The following is a 26293-nucleotide window of genomic DNA, read 5'->3' as shown; positions in this document are numbered from 1 at the left end:
TACTTCATTTCATTTGATCACATGGGTGTGTTCCTCGTGATACCTATATCTAATACAGCCTATTTTCATAATGCACTATGCTGTATTCACAGAGCCAGCAGTATAGCTCTACATTGATACTATCAATAAGGGCAAAATAGGGTCTATTTTGGACCAAAGAGGTGGTTATTGCGACGAACATAATACATCACCTACCTCAACCGATAAAAATCGCTCAGTATATGATAAGGGGTACTCTGCCTCCTTCTCACTTGTAGGCGGTATTCGTCCAGCGAATTATCTTCACAACGTTTTAAAATCAGACTCGTCCTATGTACAATAATTAAACACTTGGTTTAGTAGTAGCCGAGCCCGATATTTTTTAATGAGTAAAGCTAGTATACAGATTCCATAACCTAATACCGGTATGCACCTGTTACAACGCATTCGTTACTCCGCACTACCATTACAACGCGACTTTTATAACGCATACCATTACAACGCATTGCGCTGGGGGGCGCTATAGGATAGGGAATGGTATAATTTACTATCCAACACCTTCCCTAGGGTCCACGGGGACTGGAGTTAGAATAGTAAATTATACTTACCACTATCCAGCACCCCAAAGCGCTATGCGTTGTAATGGTATGCGTTGTAATGGTCGCGTTGTAATGGTAGGTAGTTGTAACGGTATGCGGAGTAACGTCATACATCCCCTAATACCCCATGCGGTCTATACATTAGACTCTAGTCAGGCTGTGGGTATAGCCATATTGACATTGATCTCAATACAACATATTGTCAATGTCCTACCTAATATTCAAGTCGCTAGAAATTTGTTCACTCTCTTAAATAGTCGTTCCATGAGATTACAGGGTCCATTCAACTCTAAGTTTGCTCTCATAAGTTAACCCCAAACATCATGTTTGCACCCTGGGATAGCGGCAACAGATTTCATGCTTGCCATAGAGGAAAAATGCACACCTCCTACTTACTCGCTATAGTCATTTTGGAGGGCACAGCGAGATGGTTTCCGAATTTCATAAGTTACAACTGTAATCTATGGGCAAAAAGAGCACTGTTACGAGCTGCCAGTCGTAAAAATATAAGCAGCTCTTACTATTTCTTTCCTTTTTACACTTACCCAAATTAGAGATAGTGTAAACCAAACACACGGTAACAGTGTGGTCATTGACATACACAGTCTGTAGATTCTGAAGTCAGAGATCCGCTAGTAAAGGGAAAAGAGATAAATCATATCTAGCTCCTATTCTATGTTTATGTAAACGACAAGTATTCTATTCATAGAGGAGAGATAGCTTACTTAATGATATACGGTCCCACGGTCCGGGAATCATGGATCACACGAGGTTCTATCTACGTGCATTCCCTAGGAGGCAAGGAGACAGGCGCGACTCGTATTAGAAACCAAATACCTAAATATGTTACGTGCCGACTAGAAACCCGCCATCCATTCCTTACCTTTTAGTAAATTTGCTAAAAGCGTCCCGCGTGTTGGAGTATAATGCTCGAAACGGCAAACAACAATGTTGTACACGCCGCCAGTTTAAATACTTTCCCAATCCAAAAGGTATTCACGGAGTTCCTGTCACATGGCCAAATGTAATAGAAATAGATGACGGACACCCGAGACGAAAGCACATACAAGAATACTCACTTCCTCCCTGACCTAGGCATCTTGTTTTTCACACAATGTTCCGCGAATATCAACAACGGACTATCTGATAGAAGTAGAGCTGAAATTACCTATATTATTCACAAGCGAAAATAGGGCATAAAAAGCCCACATTCAATATAGTCACGAAATATCATACTGAAGATAATATTTGCCGATCTTGATGTAATTAATAAAACTCAAATACTAAGTAGAAATGCCACGATATTTGTTACTCATATTTATGGCTCATAATAAAAAAATTAGTCAGAACTATTTGAAGATAATAGTCCTTCTATGTATGGGCATATATCAATGTCCAACATACTTCTTTGATAATTGAGTTACAAAACTGTATCACAAGATGTACAAGTGAAATCTCAAGATGTACAAGTGAAATCTCACTCTCCCATATAGATATATTTTATCCTACCATTCAAGGACAAAATAGGACAAGACTCAGAAGGGAGATTCATAGTGAAAGTAATTATCGAAATAACAGTTCATCCAATCAGGAATCTATTGGATCTAAAATTAAGGACACAGCATGGCTAAACAGCTCCAATAATACGGTCCCATTCTTCTCTCGAATTGAGGCCCCTTCTAACTGTGTCGAGATAGGAAATGTACCATTGTTCTCTCTCTTTTCTTCTGGAAACAATATTGCCACCTCTTTTGCCTATTTTAATTTTTTCCAAAATAAACTAGATGTGGTACGTGTAACATTTGTGCTCAATGTATTGTAGGGTCAGAAATTGTATGTAATACCATGACAGTGAAATGTAAGACCCACAACAACTGTAAAAGTAAAAATGTTATCTATTTACTTAGGTGTCCGTGCGGCCTCTCCTATGTAGGAGAGACAGGAAGAGAGGCACGCACAAGGTTTCAGGAACATAGATCGGCCATTAAGACAAAAAAGATCACTGCTCCGATTGTGGCCCACTTTTTGGAGAAAGGACATAGTGAATCAGAATTTAGCTGGTTTATTTTGGAAAAAATTAAAATAGGCAAAAGAGGTGGCAATATTGTGATACAGTTTTGTAACTCAAATATCAAAGAAGTATGTTGGACATTGATATATGCCCATACATAGAAGGACTATTATCTTCAAATAGTTCTGACTCATTTTTTTATTATGAGCCATAAATATGAGTAACAAATATCGTGGCATTTCTACTTAGTATTTGAGTTTTATTAATTACATCAAGATCGGCAAATATTATCTTCAGTATGATATTTCGTGACTATATTGAATGTGGGCTTTTTATGCCCTATTTTTGCTTGTGAATAATATAGGTAATTTCAGCTCTACTTCTATCAGATAGTCTGTTGTTGATATTTGCGGAACACCGTGTGAAAAACAAGATGCCTAGGTCAGGGAGGAAGTGAGTATTCTTGTATGTGCTTTCGTCTCGGGTGTCCGTCATCTATTTCTATTACATTTGGCCATGTGTCAGGAACTCCGTGAATACCTTTTGGATTGGGAAAGTATTTAAACTGGCGGCGTGTACAACATTGTTGTTTGCCGCTTCGAGCATTATACACCAACACGCGTGACGCTTTTAGCAAATGAACTAAAAGGTAAGGAATGGATGGCGGGTTTCTAGTCGGCACGTAACATATTTAGGTATTTGGTTTCTAATACGAGTCGCGCCTGTCTCCTTGCCTCCTAGGGAATGCACGTAGATAGAACCTCGTGTGATCCATGATTCCCAGACCGTGGGACCGTATATCATTAAGTAAGCTATCTCTCCTCTATGAACAGAATACTTGTCGTTTACATAAACATAGAATAGGAGCTAGATATGATTTATCTCTTTTCCCTTTACTAGCGGATCTCTGACTTCAGAATCTACAGACTGTGTATGTCAATGACCACACTGTTACCGCGTGTTTGGTTTACACTATCTCTAATTTGGGTAAGTGTAAAAAGGAAAGAAATAGTAAGAGCTGTTTATATTTTTACGACTGGCAGCTCGTAACAGTGCTCTTTTTGCCCATAGATTACAGTTGTAACTTATGAAATTCGGAAACCATCTCGCTGTGCCCTCCAAAATGACTATAGCGAGTAAGTAGGAGGTGTGCATTTTTCCTCTATGGCAAGCATGAAATCTGTTGCCGCTATCCCAGGGTGCAAACATGATGTTTGGGGTTAACTTATGAGAGCAAACTTAGAGTTGAATGGACCCTGTAATCTCATGGAACGACTATTTAAGAGAGTGAACACATTTCTAGCGACTTGAATATTAGGTAGGACATTGACAATATGTTGTATTGAGATCAATGTCAATATGGCTATACCCACAGCCTGACTAGAGTCTAATGTATAGACCGCATGGGGTATTAGGTTATGGAATCTGTATACTAGCTTTACTCATTAAAAAATATCGGGCTCGGCTACTACTAAACCAAGTGTTTAATTATTGTACATAGGACGAGTCTGATTTTAAAACGTTGTGAAGATAGTTCGCTGGACGAATACCGCCTACAAGTGAGAAGGAGGCAGAGTACCCCTTATCATATACTGAGCGATTTTTATCGGTTGAGGTAGGTGATGTATCATGTTCGTCGCAATAACCACCTCTTTGGTCCAAAATAGACCCTATTTTGCCCTTATTGATAGTATCAATGTAGAGCTATACTACTGGCTCTGTGAATACAGCATAATGCATTATGAAAATAGGCTGTATTAGATATAGGTATCACGAGGAACACACCCATGTGATCAAATGAAATGAAGTACACTGTTTATGACTTGGATTTGTGTGTATATATATATATAATATGATGCTGCTAGTAAATGTATTGTTTGTTTAGTGTAACTTGGAAGCAATGTTTGATATATGTTTATGGATATAGAAATGTGTATACATTATGTTTTTTTAATAATGTGATGTGGTGTTATTATGAACAACTAAGATTGGTTTTATTTGAATTTTCAGAATCATTGGGAAACACTTATTACAATTGTCCTGATGAAGGCGGTCAGACATTAAATATACCGCCGAAACGCGTCGATGCTTAAAGGAGCAAAATTGGAATAAGAAATTAAGGAAAATTCTAAATAACTGTTTTGTTGGAATTTAGTCCTTTTCCGTAGCTCCTTTTTATTGGAATGTTGATTTTATTTATTGTATAATGTTCCGTCCTGTATATGTTTCCCATTTTTTAACAAAATATAATGTATGTCAATAAATTGTCTAAAATGTACTTTTATTAGAGTGTTTTACTTCTATTAATTTTTAAATTGTTTATATTGCTTCCTTGATAAACTTTGTTATAAATTGATATTGGTGAGTCTATGTGTTTGTCTGTAAGAACCTGTGAGTCTACGGTAATTCGCCCAAAGGGAATTATATTTTGACTTGTGTCAATTGTGGAACCCTATCCCTTTGGTTTCGGGGTCCCTCTCTCTTTTATTAGAGTTTCCATGAATTCTTCCAGCCTCCCAGTGTTGGTAGTTTCCGCAAGGCCTAACATACGAACGTTATTTCTTCGGGAGCGGGCTTCCAACTCCTCGTTCTTTTCAGCAATGACCTTGAGAAGTTTATCCATCTGTAGCATATGCTGTTTGCTGTCTCCCGCCCCGCTCCCGCCCCGTCTTCCAAGTCGGACACCCTGTGTTCCGCTTCCTTAAGCCGTTCGTCGTGTTTATCTAATTTTGCCACCACGGCCTCCAGCCGATTGTTCATAGCGTCCATTTTAGAATCAATGGAGGTGAGGCTCTGCTGCATCCCCACCAACAGTGCCTTCCACTCCTCATCTCTGGTCTCCGGGGGATCATCTCCATCGCGCTCCTTGGAGCCAGAGCCGGATGTTTTGCGTGCGTCAAATGGCAGTTTTGTCTGCCTAGGCTCCGTCCTGCCCATAGCTGCGTGCTACCCCCTGCCTGTTTAGAAACAAATTCCGCACTGCAGCGCTACCAAGAGGACTCTTATGTACTGCCGCCGCCAAAGGCCTCTCACACCAACGCAGCCCCGCAGGTCACTCTGCAATTCTCCTCGGCAGTCTGGGTCCAGATCCAGGCGGGGAGCGCTAGACGGTAGAGACAGAGAGGCAAATGCGGGCTTATCCAGTGTGAGTGGTATGGCAGGGCGGAAGGAGGCTGGGAGATCACAGTGTCCAAGGCAGCCTGTCTTCAGATCCTGTCCGCCATGGGGAACACGCGTCAACTGCTGGAACAAAAATGGCGGCGCGGGCATGGGCTTGCGTCCAATGCCGGGGAGGCTCACCTTCTTTCTCCTCCGGCCCCCAACACAGGTCCTAAGCAGCGAGGAGTGCCATCTCCAGTGTCTCTAGCTCCTTCCACTTCTCCACGGTGCAGCTATCTGCTCCTGGGTGCCCCCCTGGGCCTCTCCTAGCTGAGTGGCAATCGTGGGTGTCTCCGCTCCGTCTCCCAAGGCAGGGGGAATCCCTACCTCAAGTCCGCCCACGAGGTGCCAGCGCCGCTCTCAGACGCTCTCAGGCGCGCCGCAGTGTATTGCAGGCCTCCGACGCGGCGCGCCCCCGCAGTCGGGTCCGCACAGCCCCTGTCTTGCGTAAGGCGCCTGCCCGGCCGGGCATACCAAGGCGCCTCACCTCGCTCCACCAGCCGATGCCGGAGCCCGCTGCCGTGGCCGCCCGCCTCCTACAGCCTCCAAATTTGGGCCGCCAGGTCAGCGCAGAGTCCGCTACAAGATGGCGTCGGTTTAGGGGTGGTACAAGGTGTGAGGACGTGGGTTATGATGATGATTCCGCCCGGGTCGGCGGGAGTCTCACGTAAGCGCGGCCATGTTGGACCAGCGCCCCCTAGCGCCCCCCCCCCCCCCTTATTAGTTATTTGAGTCAGTTGATCAAATAGCAAATATTGTACTTTAGATCTGTGACCAATATCCATCTTATTTCAAGAGAAACGTTTCAGGAACAGAATAACCAATGACTGCATTAAAACAATAATTTTAAGACACAAAATATACATGTTTATATAATTAATGTAACTAATCAATGATAACTAAAAGAGACAACTTGATTGTATGCTTTTTGAAACAACATTAATTTGTATTCAGAACTTAGCTTGTGAATCTTTTGAAAGTTAATTGTAACATGTGCCCTTAGGTAGTTCATCTTTCTTTAGCTAATAGCTGTACTTTGTTAACTCTGTAATCAACTGTCATCATCTCACTTTTTCTTTTATAGTTGAGTAGCTGGAAAAATGACTGTCCATTTGTTTAATATCTTGTAGAATCTTAAAAACTGTATTCGGGGACGCGCATTAAACAGTAATTCATATGCAGAGTGTGTGATATCGCATTTACAGCTTTTAAATTAATTAAAATTAATTAAAATGAGACTGTATTATCTGCTGTCTTTTCTTGTCAGGTCTATCACTGGCTCTAAATAGGGGCAAAGTGAAGCAGAATCAAAGAGTAGCCTTCTTGCTTTCCTGGGATCTCGAAACAATATGTAGCAGGGGTCTAGATCACCAATGTTGCCATTGCCCACAGATACCGTTATTTAATATGTGTGAATGAATTAATGGTATTTAGGATACTACCTGTTAAAAGCATGTTTGATTTTACACCAATGTCAATTGCTTTTGTCAATTTCTCTACAAGTTAACGGACATCGCAATTCAGTGTGTGCAAGTGTCCGTTTTATCCTACCAACTTATTAATCAGTATTGCAATGTGGTTTTCACCGGTTTTCGAGTTTCACTCTGAATTTTGCATTTCATCTGCAGAGCATTCTGCATCAAGTCCCAGTGTGTTGTGTTTATGTTGTGTGTGTTGTGTTATGGAGCTCTTGTCAAATGCTCACGCACTATCATTGTTTTTAGTGACTATGGGTCTGTTAATTTCTATAATGTAAGGTAATATATTTAATGATAATTATTCTCACTCACCTCCATGCGACAGACGTTAGCCATACACCATGTCCTCGGTTTTCCTAAAAGCATAAAAGATACTCATAAATAATCTTAGGAGTGTGCTTCTTCCCACCAGCTGCACCGCACAGCCCATTTCCCATTCTTTAGTATCCCATTCAAAAGATATGTGGTAGGAACAAATTATGCAGCAGTGAGATTCGAAGCGGCCAGAGCACAGAATAGAGTTAAAGAGGAGGCAGTCCAGACAATACAAACCAACAAGGTCAATGAGGGCCACCCTTGAAAGTGACTGGCAAATTCCATTTATGTTTAGACTTTCAATCTATGAAATGCCCCAAGTTCAGTGTGTGCTTGCCCTCTGTACATTAGAATTACCCTTGGGGACTTACATCACTGCATTACATACTTTGTGCACATGATGCACATGGATCCCTGGATTTTACTCAGCATGTCTGTTTAGATGGTTGCCTTCTGATTACACCCCCATTATGCCTTCTTAGCCCCTTAACTGCTGGGCCTTTACCCCCTAGTGCTGAGCCCTTTTTGGGTATTTCCCAACTTCCAGGAACATGCAGAGCTGAATAAAAAAACTAATTTTGTACCAGCTTTGGCATTTTGCAAAGAGGCAGCTAATTGTTCCCATTTGTTTGTGCTTTCAACCTACTTCCAGTTTGTGGTGGAAACTAGTAAAAAACAATGGGTGATTCACGAGAGTTATCCATTTCTGAAATATAGACAAAATTCCAAATTCAGCAAGTGGTCATATGTGTAGAACCTTCAAGGTTTTCCCAAAGAAACTAGCTGTTGAAATAAAGAAATATTGAAAATGAGTTGGAAAAAACAGCCATTTGTGTCGTTTTCATCAGTAACTTTTTGTCACGAAGGCAAGTTTACAAAAGCAATATACCATTATGTCCGCTAGAGAACCCATTGGTTACGGGGATATATAGGGTGTGTAGGTTCTCCAATAACACAAGGCGCCCAGAGCCAACAGCTGAGCTGCTCCATACTATGGTTTTTCATTGTATATGGAGTATAGACCAATTCATATGGTAAAATATGTAGAGTGAAAAATGGGTGGCAACACAAGGTGAATGGGAACCCTTGCGAGGTGACTTGGTTTAATAGGTTCCTGTCACGGGCCTTATGCCTAACCACACAAGTGGCACAGCACTTTGTAGCAAGACCATGGAGTACAACAACCAATTTGCCAGTCTAGTTTCCAAACTACAAGAACGTGTCTACCCTCAGAAAATCATCCAGAAAACCAGAAAACGAGCTCGAAACCAAAACCGCGAGGCACTGTTAGAAAATACGACTCGAGAAGCATCCTGTCCACCAATGACCTGCATCACGACCTACAATGCAGCCTCCAACAAAGTGTCCAATATCATCCGGAAAAACTGGCGCATTATAAACTCAGGAACCAGAAATTGGGAACTACCCCTTTTCGCCTACAAACTAGGCAGTAGCCTGAAGGACCGATTGGTGTCCACACGCCCCAGGATTCCCCACAAATCCACTACCAACACACTTTTGACCACATGGGGTCTCCCTAAAATACCTGGACATTACCCCTGCAATGACTGCAGTCTGTGCCCCCTCACACGTCCATCTAAAACCCTTGAACTGGAACTAGGAAAAACCTGGAAACAGTTACAGCACACTAACTGCAACTCATCCAACGTTGTATACTTGATCCAGTGCCTGTGTGGCCTGCTCTACATAGGCATGACAATTCAAAAGTCAGGACACGAATCGTCGAACACAGAAGCGCAATACAGTGCAAAAAAAACATCAGTCGCCTCACGGACCACTACCTGCAACATGGACATACTCCAAACAACATGTCATAGACTGTAATTGAGCAATTTGACTACACCAACCAGAACAATGAAAGGTTCTTGCTTGCCAAGGAACAATGATGGATCTACCGCTTGTCCACCCAGCAGGGGGTTAAACGATTCCATCCCATGGCACAGCATCAACACATAAAAAGATTACCATAATCTGACCTACAATAATCCTGCCTGTTCGCCATGCCTGATCACCATCCTAGGGCATGACTGTCACCAGCACCGTCCTTTAGAGGCACGCTACTTTCACTCTTTGCGATGACCCACCCTATGGGGACTGAATCATCATCATAGCATTGTAATTGCTCAATTAGTCTTTATTCGATTATAAACAATCATAAAAGACACATTTACAAAACAGCATTAAAACAATTTCCTCTTAATAAAACATATCAAAATATTGAATAAAACTCATTATTAAAATCCATTTACATATCAAGGTACAATTACATATAAAAGAACTTGTGTCATAAAAAATAGATAAGATCGTGCAATACAATGAAACCTCAGTTAATTATAACAAAATTAGACACGAGAATGTAGGCATATAAATAGCATATTTGAGTTGGAGGAACACTAGAGCTCGTAACCACCTATAACAAGATGGCAAAAAAGGTATCAAAATACATATAAGGTTACATAATTTCCTGCATCCTGATCCTTCTTATGGCCCAAGTCCAATTCCAGAATTTTGCCATAGCTACAACTATGACTTCACTGGTGTCAGACTTTAAGATGTGCAAAGCCAGTTGAGAGGATCTTATTCCCATTTGTGCACAAACAGGCTTAAGCCATTTCCTGCGAGGTGCCTTATAAGCAGGACAGACAAAAAGGATGTGCAGCAAGGTCTCTTCCACCCAGGGGCAAGTATGGCAATATAGATCTAAGTCAGTACCCCAGTTTTTGGTGAACAATTTTATGGGGAGGCTTCCCACTCTAAATTGGTGGTAGAGTTTCCTATCCTCAAAACTGGTGATGGTGTCCCAATAAGCCTCTAATCTATATTCCACTTTATGATTCATAAAGTGGCCTGTTAAGGAGCCTCCATTCACCTGGGAAAAGGACTTATGCCAAACCAACTCTCTGTATAGGGCCTTAAACTCCAGTTTTGAGGGGAAAGAATTCCCTTCAGGGTACAACCATAGGTGGTTATGGCCCATGTCCGCTAGAGCGACCTTAATCTTATGTAATTATAATTACACGCACCTTTTCTGGCACACAGTCGTACCCATTGTCAATAGAGGCCGCCACATCTCTGGGCCTTAATGTAAACAGACCTTGCCTTTTTATGAGGGCGCATAGTTGGTTCCCGGGACGACTGACATAACCCTGCCGGACGTCATCCTCACGGGCACACCCAGATCGGTGCCCATACAGACACACGCGCCCCTGTCAGAATCAACTTCCCAGCATAAACTTAGCACACAGTGTTAGCTTTCTTTCTTCTTTCTTCTCTTTTCTTTTTACCGTAATAACAACTTGTGTGCCAATACACAAGGCATCTCTGCCCATAGTCTCCATGACGACCGATTACCTCAACGTCATCAGTACAGGCCCCTCCTGTGGCCCGTAGTCTTTTGTCTATGTTTTTTCTCCAGACAGACGCTACTCGCAGAAACCTGATCATGGGTGACAGCTGAGCAACCACGGAGGTATGTAAACTGCCACACCTCCCGGGTCCATTATCCATGGAGATCCGATGCGGCAACATAGGTGTCCACGAAGGTCCTGAGCATTCACGTAGTAAGTAGACCCGATGCCCAGCTCTCCCACTACGAACATGGTAAGACCTTTCTTTTTCAGGCTTTACATAGAGCGACCACGCCCCCTTTCTTAATTTTTCTCCCCGCCACAGTGCCAGAACCTCTGCTGGAATCTCATGGGGCATTTGTAACTAATCGCTAGTGTGAAAATATCCTCCCTCCTTTTGATTATTCTCACTCATTATGTGGTTTACCACCCACAATAGCGCATAATCCGGTAATCATCACTCAATATTCCCACGACGTTTCCACCGTGCCGTTATTTTCTCGTTTCTACCACAGACACTACGGCTATTACTTATTGATGTGATTTTGCCAATCATGCCTTAAACAACCAATCTGTGTGTTTGTTTGTCAATCTATGTTTGTGTTTACAGGAATGCTTTGAGCCTTCTCACACTGTCATGCCTGCTCACTACACGCCCACGCGCAGTCCGAGTTAGAATGCGGGGTTGGCAAAACAGGCAAGACAATGATTGGCAAGAAAGCTTCCCCGGCGTATGCGCGCGCACCTGCGCATGCGCACTGGAGTTAGTAACGTACTTAGGCCCGCCTAGCACTCCAGGAAGTGCTTCGCGATTAGCCAGTATCAGTGTTTCGTTCCGGGTCACTGGTGGGGTTCCGTCCGAGGAGCTAGCGGTTGGTGTCTCGTTTGCGGCGTTTACCGCGCTACCGTGAGTGCAGGCTTCTCTGGCCTCACGGCTTTCTTTTTGTCCTAGTTTGTTTTATGTTGGAAGTCTCGGTTTAAAGAAAAAGCCTGTTCTCTCACGTTTTGATTTTGTCCTTTAGAAAAGTTTGATTTGCATTATAATACGATCGTTAGAGCCCTCTGTCAGTCCCTTTGTTTGTGAGAGCTCATTGCCGTTGGCAATTGTTCCTGCCGCTTATTTCGGTATTGTTTGGTGTCTTAAGGAGAATTCAGTGAATCTATTGTATTATTACTCCTGCCTAGTTTTCCTTGTGATTATTCAACAAGGTGCTCAGGGTTTGCGGAGTAGTCTCACAGTGTTACTGGTGTACTGGTTGCATGAGGTGCGTTCAGATATAGAAAAGCCTAATATAGAATATTCTCCAAGTCTTACAAATATTAACCGCCATTCCTTGTTTTCAGAGTACTCACTTCCTCATATCCAGTTATACCTCTATGCTTTACTCCAAGGGGGAACAGCTAAACACCTTGCATTCTCTAGGTATACATACCACCCCTTCTTTCTTATGTAACACCCAGATAGAAGGAATAGGGAGGGGACTGTACTAACGTTCTGCTTTCTCTTTAGCCACAGTTCTGGTCAGCAAGAACCAGGCCCGAGTGAAGATTGCTGGTTGCTGTGTCTTCCCCTCCTTTCCTTGTTGTGTTTCCCCCTTTTCCCCCTGGTTACCACTTGTGTGTCAGTGTTGCAACCTGACACCGGAGGGTGATAGGGGTGAAGTTGGGTACTATACGTCAAGCTCCACGGCACTCCTGAGACAACAAGGCACGAGCACGACACACACATAGGGCACCTTAGCGTGTGCCACACATTTTTCGATCTACACACAATAGAGAGTATAGATCACACTTGTCACATTGTTAGGTCCTGAGGAAAGCCAGTTAATACTAAATCCCTGGCTGAAACATGTAGACCGCCCAGTTGATCCAGGAGTCTCCTAAATACCACTCCACCTACATCCGCTGCCTTGTTTTTACTACTGCCAGAGGCCAAAATATTAAAGTTAATCCCTTTGGATAATGGAACCAATGGACAGTTTATAAATTTCACTTTCACGTCACCTTCACTGCACACTCAGCCGACATACCCGCTCCGCTGCAATTCAGGCATGTAGCTCACTAGGGACACACTCTGTGGGCCCGATGATGAAGCATGCCACCAACTAGGTTGGTGGGTGAGGGCTTCATTAAAAAGAAACAAGACTTTACTTTCTTTTTTTTCACTAACACACGGTTTTGAGTCTTATATCACGTCTTGAAAGACTAGTTCTCATTGATTTAACATATTACCTAGGGGATATGGACTAGCTCTCTAATCCGCACTCTCCCTTTGATACTATCACACAGCACTTTTATCGACACAAGTGGGACAATGCTTAGTGGTAGGATTTTGTGTATCCTGCGGATTCTGGAAGTTTCCATCACAGAAATGTAAGGAAAATGTGTGACTTCAGGCAAAGTTTAAGGTTTGCATGGCATTGTGGTTAAGAAAACCCTATGGGATCCATGCAAGGCACACCACCATGGGACTCTCAGGTTGTATAGTTTTCAAAAATATCTGCGGTTGGTAAACAGCGTATGCCTCACGATTGATGGCCACAACTGCGCCGTGTGCCACCCACGGTGCCACCCAAATGAACAAGTCGGGAGCCCAACCCCTAAAATGCCCCAGCATCGTGCTCGCAGTAGTGGATTGCTCATAGCGTGCTCGTAGGGGAAGGGGGGGGGGGTGCGGGTTTTTTGACAGTCCGTCTGGGACGTATACCACCTAGGAGCCATGACGCTTGGGAGTTGCCCCAAAAGTAAAACCAACTCTGCATTAACTCACCTATGGTCCTCGAAGGGTCGGGTGTGTACTCATCAAAAAGAGAATCGCTTTCAACTGCTGCACCTACCCTGCCGCCGGCACCGGGATGGTAGAGGTTCGCCGGCGGTCAGGGCTGAAGTAAAAGCAGTTCCGTTTCACGTGGGCGCGTAGGCGCAGAGTGGTGGAAACTGAGGGAGGGTGCTAAAGCAGCATGTGCTGCATGGTATAATGGCGGCCATGATGTAATGGGTTTTAACGAGATATCGCCATAGAATAAACAGCTGGGTGCATAGTCCTAATAGATGTACGATAGCAGAAAGGTAGTAGTTTTAGGGATTTCTGTAGTTACTTAATCTTGCTATCAATATTGCATGATGTCTTAGGAGGGATGACAGTGACACTTGTGAGTTGGCTCCCATTCTATGCCAGTAATTTCAAAGTTTAACAACACAAGTCCAATGTTAAAATTAAATCACCGGGTCCCTAAGAGGGGTGGGGGAAGGGGGTAGGTTGTGTGTGCTATGGTATACTGTATGGTACGGGTCTCCTAAGTAAGGAGTATGGTGTCTGATTATGATTGTTGTTTAAGCGGGAGCGGGTGATGCAGCCTATATCACACAGGTAAGGTATTCAGGTGAGTACAGGGTTGGGGGTTTGTACCAAGATACTGAGTACAACACTCTCTAGGCCTCCGTCAGAGGTTGTATCAATGTAATAAAAAAGGTGAAAAGTGTTGATTATGAGGCGTTCAGTTTAAGGAACCCCAGGGGATATCATAATTCAAGCCCCTGGTATCAGTCATAAGTCTGTGTACTCGTCTCTGTTCAATCCTGAACAGGGTAGCTTTGGTGATGCTTGGGAAGGATTCAAGTATCGTCCAACTCAGGTCATCTGCACTGTGTGGTGTATCTTTGTACACTGCACTTCACCCCACTAACTGTACAGCTCCAGGACCATCTTTGAGCATCTATTCTGCCTGCGTCCCCAGCACCAGGATCACTCCATTGTCATCTTTGGTAGTCATTTCCTAAAGGCTGGAACTGGCCTAGTAACTGTACAATATAACCTTATTGGACTCCTAGACCTCCGCCCTGTCAGATTTGTTAGCTCAAAATGGGCTGGAGTCACCAAACTAGCTATTTCATCCTAATCAGACGTTTGCAAAGGTTTCTGTGGACCAATGCTTGCTTATAGTTCAATATAAACATATTTATTTCTTCTAAAATCTGCATCTACAGAACCCACTGTTGGATTTTGATGATCAAGTACTCTAAAAATTCATTAAAACATATTCTATTTTCATAAATTGTTGTTGTGTCTCTTTCTTGTTGTGTGACTTTCGTTTTCTGTTGCTTTGTGCTTTTAATGCATTACACTAATTTCCTTTGTTTAGCCTCACCGCACGAAGCCACAGCTACTCAGGGTTGAGCTTCAGGTTTCCAAATGAGCCTGGCAGGACCCAAGACAGGTTTTGCAAGTGTATTCCATAACTAGCAGCCCGTCCCGACGTCATCCGGGTATGAATTGCTGCCGGCCAGTAGTATATTGTTTTGTAGGATTTCGTTTTGATAGCATTTCTTATCGGTGACAGGCCTGTGAAACTCTCCGAATCATAGTGCACTGCTGATGCACTTAAGAGTGCGCATTCAGTAGTGTGTGAACTCGAGTTTCCCTACTTTATTTTTCCTTGCAATATTATATAGCGCGAACTCGACAACATGGCATGAGCACAATTTACAGTACAGAAGAACACATTCATTTGTGGTAGGCACGGGGAGACAAAGCGATTTGCCTGGAATCCCAGGATGTTGAGCTGATGCCGAGATTCGAATGTAGCTCCCCAGCTCTAAAGTTCGCAATTCTAGAACTTGTGGCGGGAGGTGTGTCTAAAAGTGTATGTCGGTGCTGGCCATCAATGAGAAAGACCTGTGCATTTTTCAAATCGGTGGTGTAAAAATATGAGTATGTTGCTGGAGTTGTGGGCCACCGTGCCACCAATGTACTTACCGGGGGAGGGTAAACACCCATTATTCCGCAACTTTGTTTCCGCATACCGTCACTCCACATACTTTCATTACGAAAGTACCATGACATCGCAATGCCATTATAATGCATGGCATTACAATTTATATGCTTTACCATGCATACATTTACAACGAAATTCGTTGTAAATGCATGAATGGTAAAAGCATGTTTTTTAATGTTTGGATAAGGTAAGTATGGGTATAGGGGTATATGTTTTGGGGTACTGAGGTATATGTTTTGGGGTGTTTGGGTATTTTAAGGGTTCAGATATAGTTTTGGGTTATGGGGTACAGGGGTAGTTTTAGGGTTTAGGGATAGGGATGGGTTTTGGGGTACAGGGGTATTTTTAGGGTTCAGGGCTAGGTTTGGGTTTTGGGGTATAGGGGTATTTTTAGGGTTCAGTGGTAGGTTTGGGTTTTGGGGTACAGGGGTAATTTAAGGGTTCAGGGCTAGGTTTGGGTTTTGGGGTACAGGGGTATTTTAGGGTTCAGGGGTAGGTTTAGGTTTTGGGGTACAGGGTTATTTTTATGGTCCAGGGCTAGGTTTGGGTTTTGGGGTACAGGGGTATTTTTAGGTTTCAGGGGTAGGTTTGGGTTTTGGGGTACAGGGGTATTTTAAGGGTTCAGGGCTAGGTTTGGGGTACAGGGGTATTTTAGGGTTCAGGGGTAGGTTTGGGTTTTGGGGTACAAGGGTATTTTTAGGGTTCAGGGCTAGGTTTGGGTTTTGGGGTACATGAGTATTTTTAGGGTTCAGGGGTAGGTTTGGGTTTTGAGGTACAGGGGTATTTATAGGGTTCAGGGCTAGATTTGGGTTTTGGGATACAGGGGTATTTTTAGGGTTTAGGGATAGGTTTGGGTTTTGGGGTACAGGGTATATTTATAGGGTTAAGAAGGGTTAGTGTTTAAGGGTGTTGGGGTATTTTAAGGAGTAAGGGTGGGATTTGATTATGGGGTGCAGGGGTATTTAAAGGGAGCAGGGTGGACACCCGGAGCTGGAATGTACAGAACCTGGGAAGAAAAAACAATGAAATATTGGGCACAACGCTCGCTTTTTTTCCCGTAATCCTGCGCCCGCACACGCCCACGCCCCCAGCACACGCCCACAGCACACAATATGACACATGGCATGAAGTGCGGAACGTACCACACGCCCCCAGCATTTGTCACGCCCCCAGCATACGCCCACAGCACAACGCAGACACGCCCACAAGGGACTACTTTGCTGGCACGGTTCTTTTACCTTTTAAATGTATATGGTGGGCATCTGCATAGCCTATGTCCTTCTGCTGCAACTGCCCTTTCCAATGCTGTATTGGGTGTTGTGATTGGTGCTGTGGTTCCTGAGATTACCCGCCTCAAAGGTTTGGGCTCTCTCTTTATTATATTAGTATAGATATGACCCTACACCCATATCAGGTAACACACTCAGATCTTCACAATCAGGTTGCAAGTAAAAGTAAAATTTCAACGTTTACTCTGAAGGCTAGAAAGTTCTCATCCTTGACTATGGTTTGAAGTTTCACTACCTTCTTGCGCAGACACCTTGGTTCCAGTAAGCATGAACTAGCCTTCCTTCAATCGCCTTGTCTCTTGGGTCACGGCAACCTCTGAATAATGTACATATCTTTGGTCAACGTATTTAATAGGTAGACCAGATGTTTTGTGGCTTTCGCCACTGTGTTATCACCTACAAATATATCTTTGTATGATATTCTTCCCATACCTCTCTTCTTTCATTGTCTATCATCTCCTAGTATCTCCTGCCTCTCCTCCCACCTTATTGCATTCTCTAGGGTCTATAGCCTTTTTATATATTCCTTGCTGATGCTTATAATGTCAGCTCCAGAAAATTTTCTGGTGAAGGTGAATTTCCTCTAGGACATTCCAATGTAACTACTGAAGGTTCATGCAACAGTGGTGGAATGACAGGTTCCTTATTTTAGCTACAGCTGTCCTTTTTAGCGTGTAGTCTGACTCACATATTTGAAAGTACTCTGGAAATATTGCACTCTCCCACTAACAAGCTCTCCTGTGACCTGTTTGACAACTGGTAAAAACCACACTCTAGGATATTTAATCTTTATGTTTCTGTGTGAATCATGGTCCATAGATTCATGGCGCAAGAGATCCTACATTGGGGGACTGGAGCATGATCCCTAAACTTGATGAACCATGGGGCATCCTTCTCACGTTAAGCAGATGCCTCCACATCAACAACTGTGAAAGAAAAAGCAATGCCATGAAACACAAGGTTCACTGAGGACCTTTTGTGTGAGTAGCTTTTCTTTCCCATCCTCAGGTGCTCCAAAGCACGTACTTTATTCATAACCGATATAAGGGTTTCCCCCCTTTACATTCTTCCTTTTTTTCCAACCCCTCTAAGGTGCAAAAAGCCTCTTATCCCTTATCACCCTTATACCCCCTTCTTTACAGAGTTGATGGGTGATCAGTGCCCAATGGTACTCCCTACCCCTCCTACTAAATCACTTGTCTGTCTGCCACAGTGACCCATAACAGGAAACTCCTGTATCCCGCTTCATGGGAGTTGACAGATTGGGGAATCTCGCGTATTGGATTTAATAAGGACTTCAGTCGGTGACTTCACATGCATTCCATGGTGGGGGTGGTAGAAGGAAAGGTATGTGCAAAGCATTTTTTGGCAACAAAGGCAGACAAGCAGACAGGAGCTGGATGAATAATGGAGGCCCCATACTGCAATCAGAAGCAACAGACAGATATGGGGCTGAAATCTGAACGTTACAGACTGTAGAGCTGAAGCCATCAAGGTGAAAGCTAAACAGGCACTCTGACTTATTGAAGAACACCCTTGAAAACGTTGATCAGGAACCCTTTTGGTGGTGGAAATAAAATACTCATGGTGATCCCTGCTGGCCATACATGAGAGGCATGGCCAGCAAGTTGCATGTGAGAAACAACAGATCTGTGGGCCATATTATCAAGAAAGGGCGATACATTATTGCCGCTTTTATCGGCAGGAATTCCCATAGAAGCCCAGGTTAACATCAGAACCTGGGCTTCTATGGGAATTCACAAGGACATATTATCAAGCCCATTATTGCCGCTGTAGCGGCAGTTTCCTGCCGATAAAAGCAGCGATAATGTATCGCCCTTTCTTGATAATATGGCCCTGTATTCCTTAAATCAATCATCTTTGTTCTCCTGGCCTTTATCAATTGTTTTGGTCACTATGATCTCCCCATAGCTCTAGACAGATACAAACAATGAGTGTCCCTTCTTACCATAACATCTGCATAGTGCTTTCAACACCTCCTTCAGATCCGTCTCCTCCTTACTCACAGTCCTAGTGGGAACTGCTACGGGCACTAGAGAAAAAACAGAGAGGCTATCATTGTGTACAGCTACAGTCAATGCAACGAGAACAGAGTGGTTATGCATTGGCTTTGTGCACACAACTGATGTACCTTTTACAGCCTTCGCTGAAGATAAGTGTGAGTAAGTGAGTCAGTAAGTGACTGACTAAGTAAGTGAGAGAGTGAATGACTGAGTGAAAGTGAGTGAGTGAGTTTGTGTGGGCAAGAGGGTAGGTGAGGCAATGACAACAACTAGGCAGGAGGAGGTTATATTAGTTTAATGGTGAATAAACAAAGGATGCATTTTTGGGAAACAACCTTTACATCGCAGTCATTATATCGCATTACACTTACATTGCAGTCATTACATCGCAACATCCCTTACAACGCATGTCACTACAACGCAGGCATTACAACGCATACCATTACAACGCATGACACTACATTGCATGTCACTACAACGCAAGCATTACAACGCATACCATTACAACGCATACCATTACAACACACAGTACCCCTATCCTATCCAACACTTACCCTACAGTTGCACCCCCAGGAGTTAGAATAATAATTTTAACCCCTACACTATCTAGCACTTACCCTACTGCTGCACCCCCTGGAGTTAGAGTACTAAATTTTACCCCTACACTATCCAACACTTACCCTACTGTTGCACCCCCTAGAGTTAGAATAGTAACTTTTACCCCTATACTATCCAATACTTACCTTAAATGCAATGTAATGGTATGCGGTGTAATGGTATGCGTTGTAAAGGTAGCATGCATTGTTAAGGTCGTTTTTTAATATGCGATGTAGTGTCATGCGATGTAATGGAATGCGTTGTAGTGGATGTTGCAATGTAAAAACTGCGTTGTAAGTGCATGCATTGTAACATCATACATTCGCATTTTTAGGGTACACACTGGAGATCGAATTGTTTCTAGCCATTTGAGAGAGAGAGAGAGAGAGTGCTGAGAGAGTGTGAGAGAGAGAACAAGAGTCAGTGTGAGTGAAATAGTGAAGAAAGAGACAAAGAGACAGAGAAAGAAAGGTGAATTCAGGACACATTGAAAGAGGAAGTAACAAGGAGAAATAAAGATATTTCTCCTCGTTACGCCTCCCATGGGAAGTAGTATCTATTTTGTGCATTCCCAGGTCTATCACGTTTGGCAGATGTGAGAATTCATCAAAAACCAAGGGAGTTGCGATGGAACACCCACGTAATACCCACTGAACATTTTCCCGGGGCAGAGTAACGCAATGCAGCGATTTGTGCTGCGCTACATTGCTTCAGATTTATGGAGCCACTCAGGGCCAAGCATAAATCGCATTTTGGGCTTGTGTCGGGCTTGCACCACATTGCGTGGTACAAGGGCGATGCAATGCCTCTCATAAATATGCTCCTGGATATTTAGTAGCGGGGTGCACAGAAAAAGGAAATGAGCTGACTTTGGTTAACTTGAAACAAGTAAACTGGTTCATTCCAAGATGTTCACAGCATAATAAATATTGGTCCACTAGGCACTCTTAATTTAAAGTCCATGTTTATCTAGGTTGTGGGCATGGCCAACATATTTAGTTATGTGAATAATTCACTTATTGGAAAACACAAATTTAATTTAGCCCATCTTGGTCTTTACTCAGTCCCCCTGGGTGGTGGACAAACCATATTTTGAGATCACCTCCACCGGCAGTGATCTCTGTGAGTTCACATAGCTGCCACCATGGCAGTTGCTGTGAAGGAACCGAAAGTTTGGTGTGCAGCTTCCATCTTTTAGGCAGCTGCGCACCAAACCTTTTGGAATTTCAGAAACAAACGCCCAAAACAGGAATTTGCTTTTGAAAACAAATGACCTGCATACCCTGGGTGACTGACCGGTGACTGCCAGGTTTTACCTGGTGGTGATGCACAGTAAAAAAGAGAATATCAAACTGTCAGTTCTAAGGAGAGCAGTCAGTCTGAGGCCCTTACTCCAATGGCCCCTAATTCATCAGTGTCAATAAGTTGTCCGACGGCAGATCCAGCAGAACAATGCCACCTGGAACGTGGACAACTGCCTGACTCAAAACAAAGGGGGCGGATCAAGGGTTTCAGGGACAAGGTGCCTTGTCCACCAAACTCTAAATCAGGCCTCAAGCTTGCTCTCTCTTGATCAATACAGGAAAACTGATAGCTTGACTATGTAGGAGATAAGTGGGTCGCTTCTTGTATGGGATGCAGAATCTCGAGGGTCTTGTGGGGGAAACTGAAACAGACATAGCACAGGAGTTCATCTCGTACTGTGGTTCTTTATATAAGTCCAAGGGCACATAGGACCATGATGGCCTTCAGAACAGAGCTTGATCTTCCTTCCCTGAGCCAGGACGAAACTGAGGAACAAAACACACCAATGACAGAAAATGAAGTGGGTAAAGCATTTTCACAGGCACTTGGTGGCAAAACACCGGGGCAAAATAGCTTGCCCACTAAATTTTAGAAATAATTCTCAGCAAAGATATCAGGTATATTCTTCGGATGGTCACAGCCGGAGGGATTGCTTTCTGCTGACCCTCAGAAAGGTTGCTATAGTGGCAATGCACAAGCCAGGCAAAGCCATGGATATGTGTTCATCGTATACATCAATCTTGTGCTGAAATATTGAGCCATGGTATTGGCAAAGGTTCTGGCCTGTAGACTTTACAATGTTATAAACAGATTAATCCAAACAGATTATTCTGGCTTTTTGTTTCAAAAGTCGACCAGACTGAATCTCAGAAGACATGATAACATTCTTTGTCAAGCCTTTAAGATGAGGGATGCTATCCCTCGATGCACAACATGCATTCAACACTGTGAAATGGACCGTTATGACAATCGTTCTAGTTAAAATGAGATTGCCCTCAAACGTCCAATTATAACTCCAACTCTTGCATAGAGCCCATTAGAGAAATTTAAATTTTGTGGAATCCTTGCCCTGTGCTCTCACTTGCACTGGAGGACGATCTTTGCCCTGACATCGGAGACAACTGTGCGACAGATCAGAAAGAAGATCTTAGTGACAGTGGCGGCCACTACTCAACGGGGGTGGTGAACGGGGCAGGGGAGGGTAGGGATAAATGAAAAAAAATTAAACAAAGGACTTACCTGCAGGCCAGCTGCACCTATTGGTCCTCTACTGCTCCTCGGTCGACTCTAGGAGCGGGAACCTTGAAGCACACAGATTCCCAGACTCACTTTGCCAATCAGAACGCTGGCTTACAGGCAGCGTTGTGATTCGTCTGAGCGCCATGGTTCGGCACTCAGAGTGGGGCAGGGAGGCTGTGCATGTTCTCCACCCAGGCTGTGCAATACACCTGGTGGAGAGCATACAAAGTGTGCATGATGGTTTGGCCAAGAACACTTAGAGATTGCTTACCACTTCTCCCCCTGACCCCTGCTCTGGCCAGCCCAGCCCAGCCCCGCCCCACCCCACCCACACATAAGCAAGAACAGAAAAATAAAATGACAAGAACATTGCATTATCATTTTATTTTTCCTTTTTAATCTGCTCGCAGAGCAGTGGGACGACGCTCCTCCGCCTTACCGGAGGAGCAGCCACAGCTTAGTGAGCGGTATCAAGTGAACCAGCGAATGGGATAATTGTCTATGCCTGTTTACTGATGATTTACTTTGATATGTAGCTATCCACAACATCTCCATTAATATGTTATTTGTTACAATTAAGATACTTGGTACATGTTCTGGATTCCAGATACTAGGTTACAATTTTCCAGTCATGGAGTGGAAACCTAGCACATTTGTTTAAAGTCCCTTCCTGATGCAATTGAAGAGGTTTAGGTACTTGGGGATTGGCATCCTTAGAAATAAATTCAGCTTCATGGAAAATAATTTAGGGAGAATCTTTCGATATTTCCAGGAATATGTATTCCCTGATACAGACTCCACCTTTCATTGCTTGGTAAAGACACCCTTTATCAAACAATTACATTGCCCCATCTTCTATTACCCCATATTGCCTTGTGTATTCTTTGGTGTGGGAATACACTACCGCCCATCACCTGATTGTTTAGGGCACAGAGATCTGCGAGCCTTTCACCATTCTCATTCATTGAACCAAGGCCGCGGTTGTCCATGACTTCTTCGTACCCTGTGTTGTCGCTTCCAAACTTGGCACGGAGGTCCTCCATCAGACTTGTGATGTCTCTCTTAAGGCAATTCTCAAGGATGGACTTGAGTCTATTGTAAAAAATTTCTTTTTCCTCTTTTTTTGCTGTAATTTGTAGGTGTGTAGCACTAGATAACATTCATGTTGATCCTCTTTTTCTCTGTTCTGAAGGTTGCTGGGACCATGGGCTTTCCATCCGATCAAAGCTCTGTTGGCTACTGGCATTAGCATCAGTGTTACTCCCTGCGTACGTGGGTAATTTTCTTCCTAGTGTCCAGAATACAGAAGCATTCCTCCTGGAGCCAGTCTTTTCTGTCCGGACTGTGTCCATATGGTCTCACTGTGGCGGGTGCATCCTAATACTCCCCACGGAACCCCCGCCCTTATGGCGGGTGGTCCCAAGTACCGTGAGGATGGCGGACGGGCAAAGTCCGCCCGCCATCCTAATGAGGGCCTATGTCTCTAACCTCCTGCAAATGAATTAGGATCAACATCACTTCCACTAACAACTCAAGGTGCTCCCTCCACACATTTTATCACCCGCCTGGAGAAAGCCTCAGGTTCATCAAACAGATCATGGAGACTATCTCCACTAACAATGAAGAGCATAACAACCACATTTTCCTTGGCAATTTAAATATTCAGTGGAGCAATTTGAATGACCCTCTCATGAGCAGTTTCAAATCTTTCTTCCACCACCTCAACCGTATCCAGTCCAGGAACATCCTGACCAGTAACAAAGATGCAACCCTAGACCTAATCACTGCAAATGACAACGCCATGAAAATCGAATCTATTCTCCCTTGTGATTGAACTGACCATACTGTATCACCTTCTTCCTAAAAAAAAGGCAATCCCTTCCAAGGGTCAACCAATGAAAGCCAAACACTGGGTCTGAAACACCTGCAACATAAACTCACACACTATATCAACTCTTAGTAACAACAACCTGCTACTGCCCTCCTCCATGAACGATGTTCATGACATCACTGATCAACACCATGTCCAAAATTATGGATACCCTTGCCCCAAACAACTTAAAAGAATACCATCTAAAAGATCTAGCCCTGGTTCAACTCTAACCTTTATGAAGAACGCTGACACCTCAGACATAACATGTAGACATACTCCCTCCATGACCAACCTCAAACTTCTACGTCAAAGATGCAGCACCTACAATATGCACATTAGGTACTCCAAAGCGACCTGCAAAAGCAATCCCACTTCTGCAGGCAACAAAATGTTACCTAACTGCTAAACATTTGCTTCTTTTTTGCTGAGAAAACCATTCAAATCATTAACGATATCGAGAACAGTACTAAACTACTTCCACACAAACCTCCCCTTCAGATCATGCTGCCAGAGAAATCCCCTATCTCACTCTAAAAATAACACCACATGGTCTAGCTTCAAAACCCTTGATGAAAATAGCACCTTAAATCCATTGTGTTCGCTAAAATGCTCCAACCACTTCAATTTTCACTTCCAAACTCCTAAATAAGTCCATTCACACCCTCCTTTCACGATGGACTATGATAATCAATGCTTCACTCACCCAAGGCTCCTTACATGACTGCCTCAAAAGTGGTCAGATTACCCCTATCCTAAAAAAAACAATTCCGACTAATCAGACCCCAACAATTACCACCCTATCTGAAACATACCTACTTTGGCCAAACTATTCGAAAAATGTGTGCACCTCCAGCTTCACAATCACATTGAGCAATTCCAACTTCAAGACCTTTGTCAATCTGGTTTCCAATTGGTTCATAGCACAGAAACTGCCGTGGTCCACATCGCTGAGGATGCCCTACGCTAACTCGAACAGAATGGATCTTGCCTCCTAATCCTACTAGAACTGTCTGCAGTTTTTGACGCTATCAACCATGCTACCCTTCCATACCTTCTTGAACACAGAATGGGTCTCTCGGGCAAAGTGCTGAGAGGGTTCTCCTCCTTTCCACATAACAGATCTCAATGAATCCTAATCAATCACACTCTTTCCGACCAATCTCCACTGTTGCTGGGTGTACCCCAAAGCTCTATTCTCTCCCCAATATTGTTTAACCTTTATACAAAGACCCTCACTGAAATTCTCAAACTTTCCCACATCTCCTACCACATGTATGCTGACGACACACACTCCCCATGAAAATCAACTTCCCCAAGGACATCTATATTCTCAACAACTCCTTGACTAAAACACAACATTGGTTGACTCATAATCACCTCAAATTCACTCCCTTAAAACTGAATTCTTACTGATCGCACACCACCCACCACTAACGTCAAGACTATTTCCCTCTTCTCACTGTCCTAATTGGTACCCCACACATCATTGACTCTGTCAAATCCTTAGGTATAATCTTGGACACAGACCTCTCCATGCAAAACAAATCAGAACCATCCGTAGAGGAGATAACCATCAGTTGCATACTCTTAGGAAACTAAAACCTTTCCTACCAGGAACAGTCCTCACAATGGCAGTTCGAGCTCTTGTGGTATCAAAATTAGACTACGGTTGTACTACATTGGTGGGCCTTCCAAAAACTTCACCTGCACAGTTGAATTCTATACTGAATGCATCAGCATCACTGGATCAAAGGAAAGTGATCATATCACCACCCCGACCTTCAATCACTGAAAAGGCTACCCTTTGAGGTGAGAATTCAACCAATCAGAAGTATCTCTCACTACAGAAAAGGTTGGAGATGCCTGTTCTAGAAGCACTGGCTCATTACTTCTTAAGCCACAAAAATTCAAGAAAAAGAAAACATACAACCGATCCTCCTCCGAAATTGCCCTAAAAAACTGGAACTCTCTTTCTACCAAGATCAGATGCAACCCATCCACATTCATCTTCAGGAAGGAAGTAAAGTTTTTACAATCCAATAAATTCTGCTCACATTGAGGACTCTCCTCCATGTGCACTTGATCGATTCCTCCCTCCTGTCTGTTCGTTGCCTCTTATTATGGTGGAATATGCATAGGCCTGGACTTATGCTAGACTATGTATTTCTATCTATATGTTAACCATATGTGCAGTTATATTTCTGTCTATTCTTATACATCTATTTTTGGGTATTCAGACAAAATATCAAGTAATAAATATTGCTATTCCAGAATATTATGTC

General features: G+C 43.4%; 1 protein-coding gene across 2 annotated transcripts in view; it reads right to left on the bottom strand.

Annotated features, from left to right (window-relative positions):
- LOC144823579 (uncharacterized) overlaps window positions 1-26293 on the bottom strand; it is a 190956-nt gene that overhangs the window by 61792 nt on the left and 102871 nt on the right. For both annotated transcript variants that reach the window (XM_078682207.1, XM_078682215.1), the window contains 2 exons: window positions 18943-19026; window positions 7539-7582 (listed from right to left, as the gene is read on the bottom strand). In XM_078682207.1, coding sequence (XP_078538333.1) covers window positions 7539-7582; window positions 18943-19026 — 128 coding nt within the window. The remainder of the gene's footprint in view (window positions 1-7538; window positions 7583-18942; window positions 19027-26293) is intronic.

Source organism: Lissotriton helveticus, chromosome 1_1, assembly GCF_964261635.1.
Source record: "Lissotriton helveticus chromosome 1_1, aLisHel1.1, whole genome shotgun sequence".
Lineage (NCBI taxonomy): Eukaryota > Metazoa > Chordata > Amphibia > Caudata > Salamandridae > Lissotriton > Lissotriton helveticus.
The sequence above is the reverse complement of the archived record's forward strand: the minus strand, read 5'-3'. Positions and strand labels throughout refer to the sequence as shown.